Source organism: Lepidothrix coronata, unplaced genomic scaffold, assembly GCF_001604755.1.
Source record: "Lepidothrix coronata isolate B3197 unplaced genomic scaffold, Lepidothrix_coronata-1.0 Scaffold69, whole genome shotgun sequence".
Classification (NCBI taxonomy): Eukaryota; Metazoa; Chordata; class Aves; order Passeriformes; family Pipridae; genus Lepidothrix; species Lepidothrix coronata.
This window is the reverse complement of record NW_016690249.1, coordinates 4,520,600-4,535,575: the sequence shown is the minus strand read 5'-3', so window position 1 is coordinate 4,535,575 and position 14,976 is coordinate 4,520,600. Positions and strand designations below refer to the sequence as shown.

General features: G+C 45.1%; 1 protein-coding gene across 3 annotated transcripts in view; it reads left to right on the top strand.

The window, feature by feature from the left end:
* SMAD9 (SMAD family member 9) overlaps positions 1-9,194 on the top strand; it is a 39,766-nt gene extending 30,572 nt beyond the window's left edge. For all 3 annotated transcript variants that reach the window (XM_017818667.1, XM_017818665.1, XM_017818666.1), the window contains exon 7: positions 3,824-9,194. In XM_017818667.1, the coding sequence (XP_017674156.1) occupies positions 3,824-3,967 (144 nt within the window). In that variant the 3' untranslated portion in view covers positions 3,968-9,194. The remainder of the gene's footprint in view (positions 1-3,823) is intronic.
* Positions 9,195-14,976: the final 5,782 nt, after the last annotated feature.

Here is a 14,976-nt window from a genome sequence, read left to right as displayed (position 1 = left end):
AGCAATTACTGTTTCGATGTCTTTTGTATCTGAACTTCACAGTCTGACTGCTCTGTGTGATATCTGTGTGATATTTGTGGGAGTTTCTCAAATTTTCTGAATGGCCTTCTCACCAGAATGAGATCTCTTGACTCCTTTTAGCACTTAGAATTTACTTAGGTGCCTATTGTAGCATCTAAACCCCAAAGAATGGTGGGTATTTAAAGATTGTTTGCAGATATGCTAGACTGACTTGCTATAGTGCTGCTGGGGAGAGCTGGCAGCAATGTTCAGCCTGCAAACTAGAGGAGCTGCACCATTAGAAGCCAGTTGGTCCTGCTAGGTACCATAAAAAATGGCTTGTGTATGTGCTTTCGTCTTGCAGATTTGTTTCTATACAAATGACTGAATCAAGATGATTGAATTCTAAGATACTGAAAAATTGCTTGAGGCTTGAGCCCAGTTACCTTATGTTCTACAGAGCAGATGAGTTGAGTCCTACACATCTTTCTGAATTTTTCAAGCCATCCTTGGGGACCCATCTCCTTAAGTCTCTGAGAGCATTAAGAATGCTCTATAACTTCTCCCAGGAGTCCAAGCCAAAATCTCCATGCCCATCACGATGCCGCTGCTTTGTTCTTGTGAAGGAGCTGACATCTTGTTCACATGCAAACTTTAGGGGGAAAAAGGAAAGCAAGAAACTCAACAAACATTTTCTTTAATTAATGGAAGACATGAATGGGCATGTTGTTTGTAAAGGCAGTGTAGCCAGTTACGCAATATTTTCATTATCTCAGCAACTTGGGAACAGTCTGTTTGATGTGTTATCTGCCTCCATGCTCAGCATGGCAGCAGAAATGGTGATGTTGATGCACTCTATATTGCTGCTGCCATATTATCATCTTGCTTTGTTGAAACAATAGCAGCTACTATAGTGCCTCAGGCACCAGAAGACCAGTGCAAGGAGTTCTTTTGAAACCTTTCCCATGACCTTTGGGAAATTGCTATGCAAATCTCATCTAGGTTCTTTGTTCCTGGCCTACGAATACCTTTTCCTGTACTCAGTCTTCTCAAAATAGTTCTCTCCCAAGGTGTGAGCCCCTGTGTGTTCAGTCTGAGGTCAGGAGTGCCGCTGGATGTTGGGTATGCAGTTGCAGATAGGGGCATGCTGTCTGTCAGAGAGCCCCCAAGAGAGCCCCCAGGTGCAGGGTGATGCTGTGGCTTCTCCCCTGATTCATGTCCAGATGCTACTGGTCACCTACAACCCACAGGACAAGCACAGCTAAAGGGCTGGAGACCCTGTCTCCTACCCCACCAATGCTTGAGCTACCAGCTGGGAGACAGTAATGGGGAGGGACCAAGACATGAGAAACTTGCCAGGACTGTGTTGTCTTCTGGAGGCAGGACATGGGACAGAGGGAGGTAAATGTCTTGTCCCCTCTGATGTCCTTTGTGTGCCCACAGAGCAGCTAGGAGCTCAGCTGTGGATGTACCATTAGTGAGAGCAGTTTTCATCCATTGAGCACTTCTGATAACCAAAGCAGGATGGTGTTCTCCCCTCTCCACAGCTGAGGCAGCTGAAGCACAAAGGGTAGAGATGAAGAGTTTCTCTAAGCTGAGGTCTGAACCCAGCACAACCCCTCACACATTTTCCCAGGTCTTGGGGCTAAGGGGAAGACCCAGCAGACTCGACTGTGTTCCATGGCATGAGGTAACTCAGTACTCTGGGACATGGCTGGAGCCTGGGCTGGAGAGAGCTGTTGCCCACAGGAGGCAGGGAGGGCTGGCAGGAGCAGCAGGACCCTGTGGGGGTACTAGTATCCTCTTCCTACCATCTGTGCAAAACACCGTCACAGCTTTGCAAGTTGTGCTCATCTTATTCCCTCATTAAGAGAGTCCGAGTTCATTTTGACCCTGGGGATAAAGGAGGCTACCTGCAACCCTAGAGTGATATACAGGGGGCCACAGGGGCCTTGTCCTCCTACTGTTTCCCCTGGCAGGGCTCCAGCCAGAGACGGCATCACTGGGAGTGTTTGGGAGTTGCCAGCAGAGGGAGATGGCCAGCCGCCTGCATGCGCTGCCAGAGTCCCCCAAATCTGGCAGGTTGTACTTTCAACCTGCAATTGCCATTCCTCTGGCTTTTCCATTCTGCCAGTCAGCAGAGGTGCGTCGGCTCCTCTAATGCCCTTCTGGCTGTGTATCTTCATTGCAGCTGAGTACTTGCAACTTCATCATCTCAGGAGTGTGACGGCACTGGCATTTTATGCAAACATTTACAGAACATCAGTCTGAGGTCCTGTGAACACAGGCCCTTTCTAGCTTGATAAATGCTCTGCAGTTCAGAAAAATGCTGCCTGTTTAGAAGTACTCTGGGCTTTTGTGGGTCCATATTTTACTCTTCTGCTTTCTTTCCCCTTTTCATCATTTAGTAGCAATGGATTTTATCCAGACCACTTATTATGGCATCTTGTTTCGGTGTTGATCTTAATTTTGCAGCTGAACATCTAAAGAAGTGGGCTCTAGCACCTTCACTTGTCGGAGTTGTTCAGCAGTCTACAATTTAAGTGCCTTTGGCAGGCATCATTCTTAATATACCTCCACATCCTTTTTCCATGACAAGAATACCAACCTGCCTGACTAGCATAATGATAGGTAAGACTCAGTGTCTGATCAGCATCCCACAAATGAAGATCCTCATCCTGTAGTGGGACCATGTTTTACACATTGCCCTGTGGAAATCCCAGTTCAGTTCTGCCAGTGAGACAGCCGGTGAGCTGCAAGACTTTGGGCTGTGACTCGGAGGCCCTGTGTTGCTGTGAAATCAGGCTTGCCTGCTTAGGGAGCAGACACTGAGCCTGCTTGAATCATAGAATCACAGAATATACTGAATTGGAAGGGACCCATGAGGATCATCGGGTTCAACTCCTGGCCCTTCACAGGAGAATTATACTATGTGCCTGAAAGTGTTGTCCAAACACTTCTTGAACTCAGACAGGCTTGGTGCTGTGACCGCTTCCCTGGGGTGCCTGTTCTACTGCTCAACCACCCTCTGGGTGAAAAACCTTTTCCTCATATGTAACCTAAACCTGTCCCTTGAGGCATGGGGGCTCCAGGCTCTTTTCTCCCTGCCAGCACCACATCCCCATCTTCTGTCAGATAGATACTCTGTATCCCTTGTCACACCAAAAGAGCTGGAGAAATTACTGCAGGACTTCCCACAGCAGACAGCTGGGAACTCCTGTGGGAAAAGAGGACATGTTCAAGGATAGAAAACCTATGGAAAAGATCTATACATAGGCTAGGTATGGTACATAGGAACTGCTGAAAGTTTCCAGAGGTTTAGATAAATACCTAGAACTTCTAGGGTCTCAGACTCATAGAATGCATCCCTACCAATACATGAAGCAGTGCCCAGGATCATACCCAGTTCCTGTTAAAATGTTATGAAAGAGCCTGGCCTGCTTTTTATCTCTACCAGACAGCAGTTTGCCAGACTTTCCTGGGCATGTCTCTGGGGTGCAAACAGCAGGGACCGTTGCCCATGGGCTGTTTGCAGGCAACAAGCTTGGAAACAGGCCTTTCCATGCCAGTTGTTTTCAGCACTTGGAAGTGTGAAGAGATTTTTAATTTAATACCATAGAGTAACCATATATGTAACTGTGATAACAATGACCTTAAAAAGTAGCAAAGTTTCTAGAGAAAATTATCCTTAGGACAAAGCATTACATCTTGGGAACTTGGGTGGTGTACTACCTGTAGTTGTGTTAGACTGTCAGCACTGGAGTTGTGATTTAATGTTTTGGTTTTCTTAAAAAAAAACACTCACTTTTTGATCCTTTTGTAGGGCTGGGGAGCAGAGTATCATCGCCAAGATATTACAAGCACGCCCTGCTGGATTGAGATCCACCTGCATGGACCGTTGCAATGGCTGGATAAGGTGCTGACACAGATGGGCTCACCTCACAACCCCATCTCCTCAGTCTCTTAAGAATCATCTCTAGAATTTCTGTAGGATGGATGCTATTGCAGGCAGTGGCTTATAGAATTCCCAGTGAACAGAAGCTTCTATATGTAGATGTATGTAGATGTAAATATATCTATACATAGTCTACTCTCTTTTTTTTTTTCCATGCTGCATTTTGTGGTTTCTAGTTACTCTGATGCCAGTACAACAAGTTTAGAAATTCAGGTATAGCATATCTGTTCTCTAGTGCAAAATAAGCCAAATTCCTGCATAAGTGTCAAACATTTCCTGTGAGCATCTTCATTCCCCAGCCAAGCCAGTAAATGGTGCGAATTCTCAGCACTTTCATGTGGGTTCGGAAAACTGGCTGTAGCTGTTCCTAGTAGGTGAAATTCACCCCTCTGCAGGCAACCAAAGTCAGATCTCAATGCCATTTATATCCATTTTACATCCTAATTTCAGGTCTAAAAGTGGACCTTAGATGGTGCACAGGACTTAAATGCATAGAGATGACTTTTATCTAGTGAACTGAAGGACTAAATTGCAATTCCAGTCTGACTCCCTACTGCAAAGCATGATGGGACAACAAATCCTCTGAGGAGCTGAGGCACCTGCATCTCCCCTAGGATTTGGCAGGGGGAGAGAGCCCTCAGGACATACTCAGCACTGGAGCCTTATCAGAGCATTCTGGACACCTCCAAGTAATCTGTTACTGTTGACACAGTAGGGTACGGTATTGCTGCACTGAAAAGCAACAAGCTCCTAAGAAAAAAATAATAATTGAAATATAGGTCTATGAGTTAAAAAACTAATTAACTTCCAGTGCTTTTTTGCAAAGTACATACATACTTGCATATGTATCCGGCATGTAAACTGAATCCTATCCATGATACAGTATTGATGTAGTTTGTTTTAAAGTTAGGACTGTCTGTAGATAGAATACTGTGCTGATATCAAGGGTACACCTCAAAGGGGCTTGAACTGTGATTCAGAAAAGGGAAATGAAGTGTGCATTGAAGAAGCAAATGCACTTTATCATTCTTGGGATAGTCTCCATACTGGGAGCAGGAAGCCCCATGCCCACAGGATGCAATGAGAAGGAGATGGGAGTCAGCCACCTCCATCCCCTGTACTGGACCAATCCTTGGGATCTGACTGCATCACTCGGGTCTGACAGAGAGAGGGCTTCCCTGCCAGTCACTCCATACATCCCCACAAATGGTTTCTCGTCTTAAATACAGGTTCTATCATTTGCTGTGCTTTTGCCTTGCCTGCAGGTGATGGTGAGGTAGTGTAAGTCATGAAGAAGCAAAGAGTGAATCGATGTGCAGAACCTTGTCTATGTTCCTTCTGTAAGCAGGGAAACCTATTGCCCATACCCTCATCCACAGAGCCAGCCTTACAAAAAGGTTCACTTTGTAACCTTTTCTGAGGAGACAGGTGAAACTCTTAATACATTTTGATTGTCTCCATCATTTTGCTGAAAGAATCAAGTATTATTTCTTTCAAGGCATAACAGTTCATTGAAAATTGTTTTGCTTTAAGGATCAGAAAGAGTGATAACTTCTCCAATCTCATTCCTCCATGGAATACACTAGAAGTATCATGAGGAAAAAAGAATGTTTTACAGAATGTTTCTTTTCTTCTCACACAATATCTGGTGCTACACATTTTGCTGCATAAGTCGAAGAGGATGCCTGAAATCTTCAGCTATATCACATATGCAAAGGAAATAATATTCACTGGAAAGACAGTAAGTAAAGTAACAGTGTTATTTCATTTCAGTGCATCTGCAGCTGCCTGTGGAATTTGCAGGACACAGAAGGATAAATTATTGTTAAGTTTGAGCAGTAATAGCAAGTTGTATATGAAATTTGTACATGCGAAGAAACCTGTTCTGTCACCATTTGATGCCAGGGGTGTCACTGTGAGATAGGAAAAGCTTTACAGTCTCTTGCAGCAATGAAATACAATAGTAATATTACACAGAAATTCCAGGTGTGCCATTTACTGTTTAGCAGACTTGAGAGACATCAGTTTGGAAAAATGTGTTTTCCTCAGCTCCCTCTGTCATCAGTGACCCTGTACCAAGGTACTGGTAACATGTTTTTTAGCATGTTTATTGCACCTCTTCTCCAGTAGCACCTTTGCTCTAGGATGAGCACCTTTTCATGTAGCTCATTTCTTTGCTTTCTTAGCAGCTAAGGACAGAGAAAATCACCTCTCCTGTCTAGGATCTAGCTCTGTCCTTTATCCTAGGTTCCCCCTTGTCTTTCAGGCTGAAACTTCCTTCCCTTCTAATATAGAGAGAAACTTTTATAGAGAGAAGACATTCTTAGCATTGTCATCTTCCTCACAGAGAGCAAAAAGGAGATGTTCTGAGGTGTATCTGCTCTTGCGCAGCTCCAGAACCCAGTTTCTGCCAATGCTGAAAAATAGGCCAGTGAAGAGAAGCAGGTCCTTTTGGGACATCATTCATTTCATCATAAGACAGGCATTTCAAGTAGGTGAAAATGTACTTTGGGCATGCTTATGTTTTCCCACTGAGTATAAGGGGAACTTGTGTCTCTAGTGCAAATGTGGACTGCTACACTGGACATTCCAAAAGTAGATGAGGTGGACCCTAAGGAAGATGTGGTAGCTTTCCCAGCCTAATAACGATGCTTGCTCAGTTAAGTGTCTGTGTTGTTTGAATAAAAGTTGGTAAAATCAGAGCAGTTCTTTCTTTCCTGTATGTCTACTTTTATAGTAATCCTTATATGAATGGAATTTGGCTTCCATGCAGTCCATACATGCATCTCATTTAAGGCAGTCACCTTAATACTACCTTACTAATAAGTAAAGAGGAATCTCTGAAGCATGATTCTTCTGACCTATTTAAAACATCTGTATTAGAATGAAATGAATTTCAGCAAATATAACTATTTGTCAGAAATTGGATCAAAGCACTTGATTCTGGACAATTGAAGCCAATGGCCATCACAATGGCCAATGGCTGTTATCACTGTGTCAACTATTTCTTCCTGTTTTGGTGGCCTCTGGGGACTTATCCCACCATGTGGAATGCTGTGCAAACACAGAGAAGCTGACAGCTCCTTCCCAAGTGAAGCGGAGAGCTCGCAGAGAAGTGATAATAGTGAATGAGGAAAACAAGTAAATAGGAAGATAATCCCTGCCCAGATGCAGAGATAAAAAGTAAGGTAATTAAACCATTTATTTCCCTTTCTTTTTGAACAAAAGTTTCTTTTACAGGCTTCTCTAATATATGTGAATTGAACTTTGTTAAAAATTCAGGTTTCTCTTAATTTACAGCAATGTAACTTTGTATCTTAATGTCTCCCCATTTTGGAAGGAGATATTTGCTGCTGAAAGGTCTTCATAAACCTATCCAGCTGTAGTCAATTTAAGGCCTTTAAATGTACTCACTAATAGTCAAGCTTTGGAGGTAGTCTTCCTGAGAGATTTAAACTCACTCACGGGAGACTACAATTAGCTGACCAGGGGGTGGAGCCAAGGTAGTTTCCTGGAGATTTAAACTGCTCCAGGGAGTGTAAGTGACCTGGAGCAGGCAAACAGGGATGTGGCACATCAGTGAGGTTGTGGCATGGCAGTTTGCACAGGCAGGGGAAGCAGGAAGGGCACAGCCACCCTCCCAGCTCTCTCTGGTGGATTGTGATGTAGGTGGGTGGCTGTGGTTTGTTTGTTTTTTCCTGCAAGTCAACTAGACCCAGCAATGGTTTACAAATGAGCAAAAACTGCTGGTGCTGCTATCAAGGGGAGTGCTAACCCAGACAGAACCCCCTGAGAAGGATGTGGCTGTTCAGGTCTCTGGCTGCATGGAGTGTCTGAGCCTGGTACCAGAGGACAGTGTGAGAGACACCTGTGTACGATGTGAGCAGGTGAATGATTTGCTGTGCTTAGTGGCAGAGCTCAAGGAAGAAGTAGAGAGGCTAAGTAGTATTAGGGAGCGTGAAAGGGAAATAGGCTGGTGGAGTCATACCCTTTCAACCCCAAACAAAGTCCAGCAGGAGACAGCGAAGCCCTGGCCCTCTTGCCATCAGGCAGATGGAGCAAACCAAGTAGATGGGGGGGAATGGAAACCGGAGAGACCACTATCACCTCCCCGGGTGCCCTTAAAGAACAGGTGTGAGACCCTGGACCCAGAGAGTCAGGCAGAGGGCAGTCAAGAAGAGAATCTGTCTGGAGGGTCTCCTGGTTGCACCCCATCTACTAGATGGATCACAACCAGAGCTATAAAGAAAAAAAGAAGGGTAGTTGTAGTAGGCGGCTCCCTTCTGAGGGGAATGGAAGGCCCTATATGCTGACCGGACCCATCCCCTAGGCATGTCTGCTGCCTTCCCGGGGCCTGGGCAAGGGATATTAGTAGGAGACTCCCTGAGCTAATCCGGCCCTCTGATTATTGTACACTGCTGGTCGTGGTCCAGGCCAGCAGTGATGACATAAATGAAAGAGGTACCAGGCTAATTAAAAAGGACTTCAAGGCACTGGGTCGATTAGTTAATGGGACAGGAGCACAGGTGGTGTTCGCCTCAGTTCCTGCAGTAGCAGAGATGAATGAGGAGTAGGAAAACCTGTCTTATCAATAGGTGGCTAAAGGGTTGGTGCCACCAGCAGAATTTTGGTTTCTTTGACCATGGGGCAAATTCTATGGTACCTAGCCTTCTAGAGTCAGACGAGCTTCATCTATCTAGCAAGGGCAAAAGGACTCTAGCCCATAAGTTGTTGGGGCTGATTAGGAGGGCTTTAAACTAGGTTTGAAAGGGGAAGGGTTTGAAACCAGGCTCTCCAGAGATGAGCCTAAGGGTAGAAAGCCAGGGTTAGGAGTGATATCAGCAGCCCGGGTGAAATGCATGTACACCAATGCACACAGTATGGGTAACAAACAAGAGGAGCTGGAAGTCATCATGCAGCAGGAAAGCTATGACGTAGTCGCCATCACAGAAACATGGTGGGATGACTTGCATGACTGGAGTGCTGCCATGGGTGGCTACAAGCTCTTCATAAGGGATGGGTGAGGTGGAGGGGTGGCTCTATATGTTAGAGAGTCTCTTGACACTCTAGAACTTTAAGTCAGTAACGATAAGGTTGAGTGCCTGTGGATCAGAATCAGAGGGAAGGCCAACAAGGCTGACATCCCAGTGGGAGTCTGTTTGTTATAGACCCCCCAATCAGGATGACGAGGGTGATGAATTATTCTACAAGCAGCTGGCAGATGTCTCAAAATCGCCAGCCCTTGTTCTTGTGGGTGACTTCAACCTGCTGGATGTCTGCTGGGAACTCAACACAGTGGGGAAGAGGCAGTCTAGGAGATTCCTAGAGTGTATAGAGGATAATTTCCTGCTTCAGCTGATAAATGAGCCTACCAGGGATGGGGCCCCACTAGACCTTCTGTTCCCAAACAGAGAGGGGCTGGTGGGAGATGTGGTGGTCGGAGGCCATCTGGGGCACAATGACCATGAAATAATAGAGTTTTCAGTACTCAGGGACACAAAGAGGGCCATCAATAAAACATCTACCCTGGAATTCCAGAGGGCAGATTTCGGCCTACTCAGAAGACTGGTTCAGAGGGTACCTTGGGAAACAGCCCTTGAAAACAAGGGGGTCCAGGAGAAATGGACATGCTTCTAGAAGGAAGTCTGGAACACACGGGAGCAGGCTGTCCCAGTGTGCCAAAAGGCGAGCTGGCGGGAAAGACGACCGGCCTGGCTGAACGGGGAGATTATGAAGGAAATAAGGGGAAAAAAGAGAGCTTACCGACTATGGAAAAAAGGGCTGGCTACTCATGAAGAGTTTAGGAATATAGTTAGGTCATGTAGAAAGAAAATTAGACAAAGGCACAATTTGAACTCAGTCTGGCCACTTCTGTGAAGGACAACAAAAAGTGCTTCTACAAATACATAATAGCAAAAGGAGGGGCAAGGAAAACCTCCGTTCTTTTTTGGACATATGGGGGAACAAAGTCACCAAAGATGAGGAGAAGGCTGAGGTACTTAACACCTTCTTTGCCTCAGTTTTCAACAAGAAGGCAGGCTGTCCTCAGGACAACTGGCCTCCAGAGCTGGTAGACAGAGACAGGAAGCTGAATAGCCCCTCTTTAATCCAGGAGGAAACAGCCACCTGCTGAGCCATTTGGATCCTCACAGGTCTATGGGACCAGATGGGATCCATCCTAGAGTGATGAGGGAGCTAGTGGAAGAGCTCACCAAGCCGCTCTCCATCATCTACCAACAGTCCTGGCTCACTGGGGAGGTCCCAGATGATTGGAAGTTGGCGAATGTCACGCCAATCCACAAAAGGGCTGCAAGGAGGACCTGGGAAACTACAATAGCCGGCAAGGTTATGGAGCAGTTCATCCTAAGTGCAATCACACACCACTTACAGGATGGACAGGGGATCAGACCCAGTCAGCACGGGTTTAGGAAGTGCAGGTCCTGTCTGACCAACCTGATCTCCTTTTATGATCAGGTGACCTACCTGGTAGATGAGGGGAAGGTTGTGGATATAGTCTGTCCGGACTTCAGCAAAGCCTTTGACACTGTCTCCCATAGCATTCTCCTGGAAAAGCTGGCAGCCCACGGCTTGGACAGGGGCACTCTCTGCTGAGTTAAGAACTGGCTGGATGGCCGGGCCCAGAGAGTGGTGGGGAACGGTGCTGCATCCAGTTGGCGGCTGGTCACTAGTTTAATATCTTTATTGATGATCTGGATGAGGGGATTGAGTGTACCATTAGCAAATTTGCAGATGACACACAGCTGGGGGGGAGTGTTGATCTGCTGGAAGGCAGGAGGGCTCTTCAGAGGGACCTGGGCAGACTGGAGAGACAGTCTGATTCCAACAGGATGAGGTTCAACAAGGCCAAGTGCCGGGCCCTCCACTTTGGCCACAACAACCCTCTGCAGTGCTACAGGATGGGCACAGAGTGGCTGGAGAGCAGCCAGGCAGAAAGGTACTAGGGAATTTGGATTGAAAGGAAGCTGAACATGAGCCAGCAGTGTGCCTAGGTGGCCAAGGCGGCCAATAGCATCCTGGCCTGTATCAGGAACAGTGTGGCCAGCAGGACCAGGGAAGTGATTCTTCCCCTGTACTCAGCACTAGAACAGGTTGCCCAGAGAAGCTGTGCATGCCCCATCCCTGGAAGTGTTCAAGGCCAGGTTGGATGGGGCTTTGAGCAACCTGGTCTAGTGGAAGGTGTCCCTGCCCATAGCAGGGTGTTAGGACTTGATCATCTTTAAAGGTCCCTTCCAACCCAAACCATTTGATGATGATGATGTCCCAGGTGCTCTCCAAGCCAAAGGCAAGAGTTCCTTGCTCTGGAGAAAGCTGGAGAGCAGACTGTTACTGGGACAGCTGAAACCAAGCCCTTTTGAGTGAGGGGAAGCCCCACTGAAGGGGCTGAGATTTTTATAGAGGATTTACAGTTCGTGGTTGTTTAAGTAGCCAAAAATGCACTGAGATGCTGAAGAGACTGAGGAGGAGAGAGCATATGACCAGCTAAACTCAGTGGTCATTACTGCAGGTATCAAGGCAGTACGTGCTTGGGCAGCTATTGTGTTCACTAGAGCTTTTTACATTCACATCTAACCAAATTGTCAAGACCTGCTTTTAGAGCAGCTTGGAGTATGACAATCCTTGCTGTGGTTCTTCCTGTACATCCAGCCTGAGTGTGCCAGGTTCCTGATTAAGCCATTCGATAGTTGGGGCAAATGGTGTCCTATGTGATCCAGAAAGTAGGCTCTGGTTGCATCTGGGAACTGCACTTGAAAGATTACCCTCTGCCTTGCTGCAAAACTAATGAGTTCAGTTTTGGGGCAAATGTTCAAGGACACTACAAGCACATCCAGTGTGTGCTCCTCAAAGAAAGATGCAGTCTGAACAGAAACTGCACAACTGAAAGACGTGGTCTGTATAAGAGCATCTACCTGGGAATTGTGATAAACTAGCTCACTTCATGCATAGGTGGGAAATTGCAGTGCCCAAAGGAAAACGGAGTCAGCAGGAGCTTTCATGGGGACTCATATTTTTATCAGTACTTCAGAATGGACAAATGTGCTTCCTTGAGAGCAACTAAGAGGTCAGGTCACCATCAAAAAAGAGCTTGACAAGAGTTGGTCCCATCTTGCAGCAGGGAGAGAGGTTATATGAGACTTTAGATCTGTGAATGAAAAGCTTCTCAATCTGCAGGTTTCACTGCACTCATTGAAACAGGGCTTCTTCCTCATCGCAGCTTCAGGAGTACCTTACTGCAAGATACAGGAAGCCTGAGAGGGCATTTAGTCTTTGTTCAGCTGCGAGAAATCCTTTTGTGTCTCTAGTGCAGACAGACACTTCTACATGTTGGGCACCAGCACACACAACAGCCTTTGGTTTGTATCCATTATCTATTAATGGAAAGCTCCAAATGGGCAGGAGCAGCCAGAATCCTGTTACCTGTTCACCCCAGGGCTTTCCAGACAGCTTGCCCAGCCGTGCCTTACATTACATTGCCATATTGGTGCCCCACTTCCCTGTCAGGGAGGTGAGGTGCATGAGAGTCCTACCAAGAGGACACCTGCACTTGCACCTGGGCCATGCTTGCAAACGGTGCCTGTACAGATAACAAATCTAATTTGCAGGCCGTGTCTCTTACACAAGTTAGACATAACCACTACATCCTCCAGAGTCAGCTACTCTTCCGTTATAGTCAATGTGAACATTTGCAGCTAATTGTGAACAGATTTTAGATCTTCAGTCATGGTGTTTTTATTATCCATGGATGCTGCTATTTTATATTGTGTGTTAGTATTCAAATAATATTGCGTATGAATAGCATAGGATGAAACAGACCAACCACTTAATAATTTTAAATACAGACCTCATCAGCAAAGAAAAGCTAAAAAAAACTTGGTAAAGTCTGACCCCTTGCACTTTCACAGTAGTGAGTGAGCAAATTGTATTTCAAAGTGGTTTATTTGATGCTAAAGTGTGTGTTGTCTTATTAGTTCACAGTTATGTCCATGAGAAGCTTTGCAAACGAGAGCAAGGGAACAAACATAATGATGAGCAGAGATAATGCACATTTAGATAAATTTTCTTCACTTACTCAAGCAATTGGGAGTTTTTAATGATTTAAAATACTTCTAAAGTACAAGCTAAATGTACCACAGCACACTTTCTGCAAATAAGTCAGTGTTAGCAATTTAAACCCTCACTTCAGCATCACCTCTGTGATATAAATGGGGCTGAGAAGTGAGACAAGAAAGTGAAGAAACAGGCCTTTTAGTGTGGAACAATGAAGCCATAAGGTTGCAAAGTTCTACGCAGTCAAGGGGTTGAAATGGTGGATTTGAGCAAGGTGTGTGTGTGGGGGGGTTGTGTTAAATACAAGCTATCAGTCTGGTGCAGAAAAGCACTGTGAGTCTTGCATAGATTTAACAGAGTCGCTTCTGTCTATGAACAATTCTGCCCTCTCTTTTCCACCAGAAGCAAAGCAAAACATCTGCACCATCCACAAGTATTATTCACCGTTCATGATATTCTGTAAACCAGCATAGATTGCTGTATAAAGAACAATACTTGGACTCTTCCTTCTTGAGAATGAAAAATCTCAGACATAGCTTCAGGAGCCCGAGAGATCAGGGCAGCTCCGAGTACTCCACTCAGCCCCAGAGTAGTCTATTCCATGCTGTGTCGTATCAAGAAAGATGTAATGACTGCTAACCAAGTGAACATTTTCACAACCATTCCTTCTGCTGCATTTGATTTGAGGCATTCTGAAGTCAACACATTTAGTCTGATGTTTGAACAATACACTTTTTAACACACTCCATTTTCTTTGGCTGAAATTATTCTATTGTAAAAGGGATTATTCACGTCTTGTGTTTTACTGTTAATAAAGAAATTTCTGATTTAAGAGCTCTTTCCCTTGTCATCTGCCATTCTTCTCTTTGAAAGAGATTGGCCATAGAAAACTCTATGTCCCAGTCAGACCACAAGTGACTGTGGGAACTGGAGCATTTAGAAAGCCCTTATTCATACAAGTCCGTCTTCGGCAAGAGAATCAGTGATTGCACTAAGTGAGTAATGGTATGCTAGACACAGGAAAATGTACTGAAAATTAATATGGCATAAAATCTGGATGTATAGTATATGAATCCTTCACTGTTCTGTGGTAGATTTGGTGATTTAAGAGGATGGCTCAGCTTACTTTTGAAGGAGACAGCTCTGATCTGAGAGGCAGTCAATGAGCAGTGATGCTGCCCTATGACAGAGACCCTTGCTCTGCACCAGACTGACATTAGTGTAAAGACAGACTTGCAGCTGCACAGTTCTTGAAATGCTCAAGGAAAAAGACAAATACAGTAAGAATGCACTGTTACAGAAGTGTCATGTTTTAATCTTCCTAAAATTCAGATTTTGTTCTGCAATAAAAGAAGCAAGGGAGTAGACAACATAATGAGTCTCAGAGCCATGCAGGCACTGCCCAGTTCACACACAGCTTGGGAATCCCATCTGGAACTCTGCGCAAACAGGACAGCCCTGCTGCCAGCACATCTCCCAACACCTGCACTAACCTGTAAGGCACTGGTATCACAGACCACCAAAAGTACAGGATAGGTGAGCTGCACTGTACCGAACATCTGTATGCACATCTTCAGCAAGTTGCATTTGTTTTGACGTAACCAACTTGTTCAGCACTGTCTTAACAAACACTTCCTGTGCCACCTTTCTGCCGTGAGGGTTTGAGTTTTTTAAAAGTTTGATCATATCTGTTCACCTAAATGATCTATTCACCTTTCATAAGCTGACCATTTGAAACAAAATCAAATACTTTATTCTACACTTTCAGCCAATTATGTTTTTACATATATTCTAATACACTGAAAAGTAACCTGGTTTTACCTAAAGCTAAAATAACTTTTTATACCAAGAGCCTTGGAAAACAGAATGCCATCTAGTCAGAGCTGGCTGTTTTAGTAATGGGGAAAAAAACCCAAACATGTAAATTTAACAAAACAAAAAAGAACAGGCTTTGT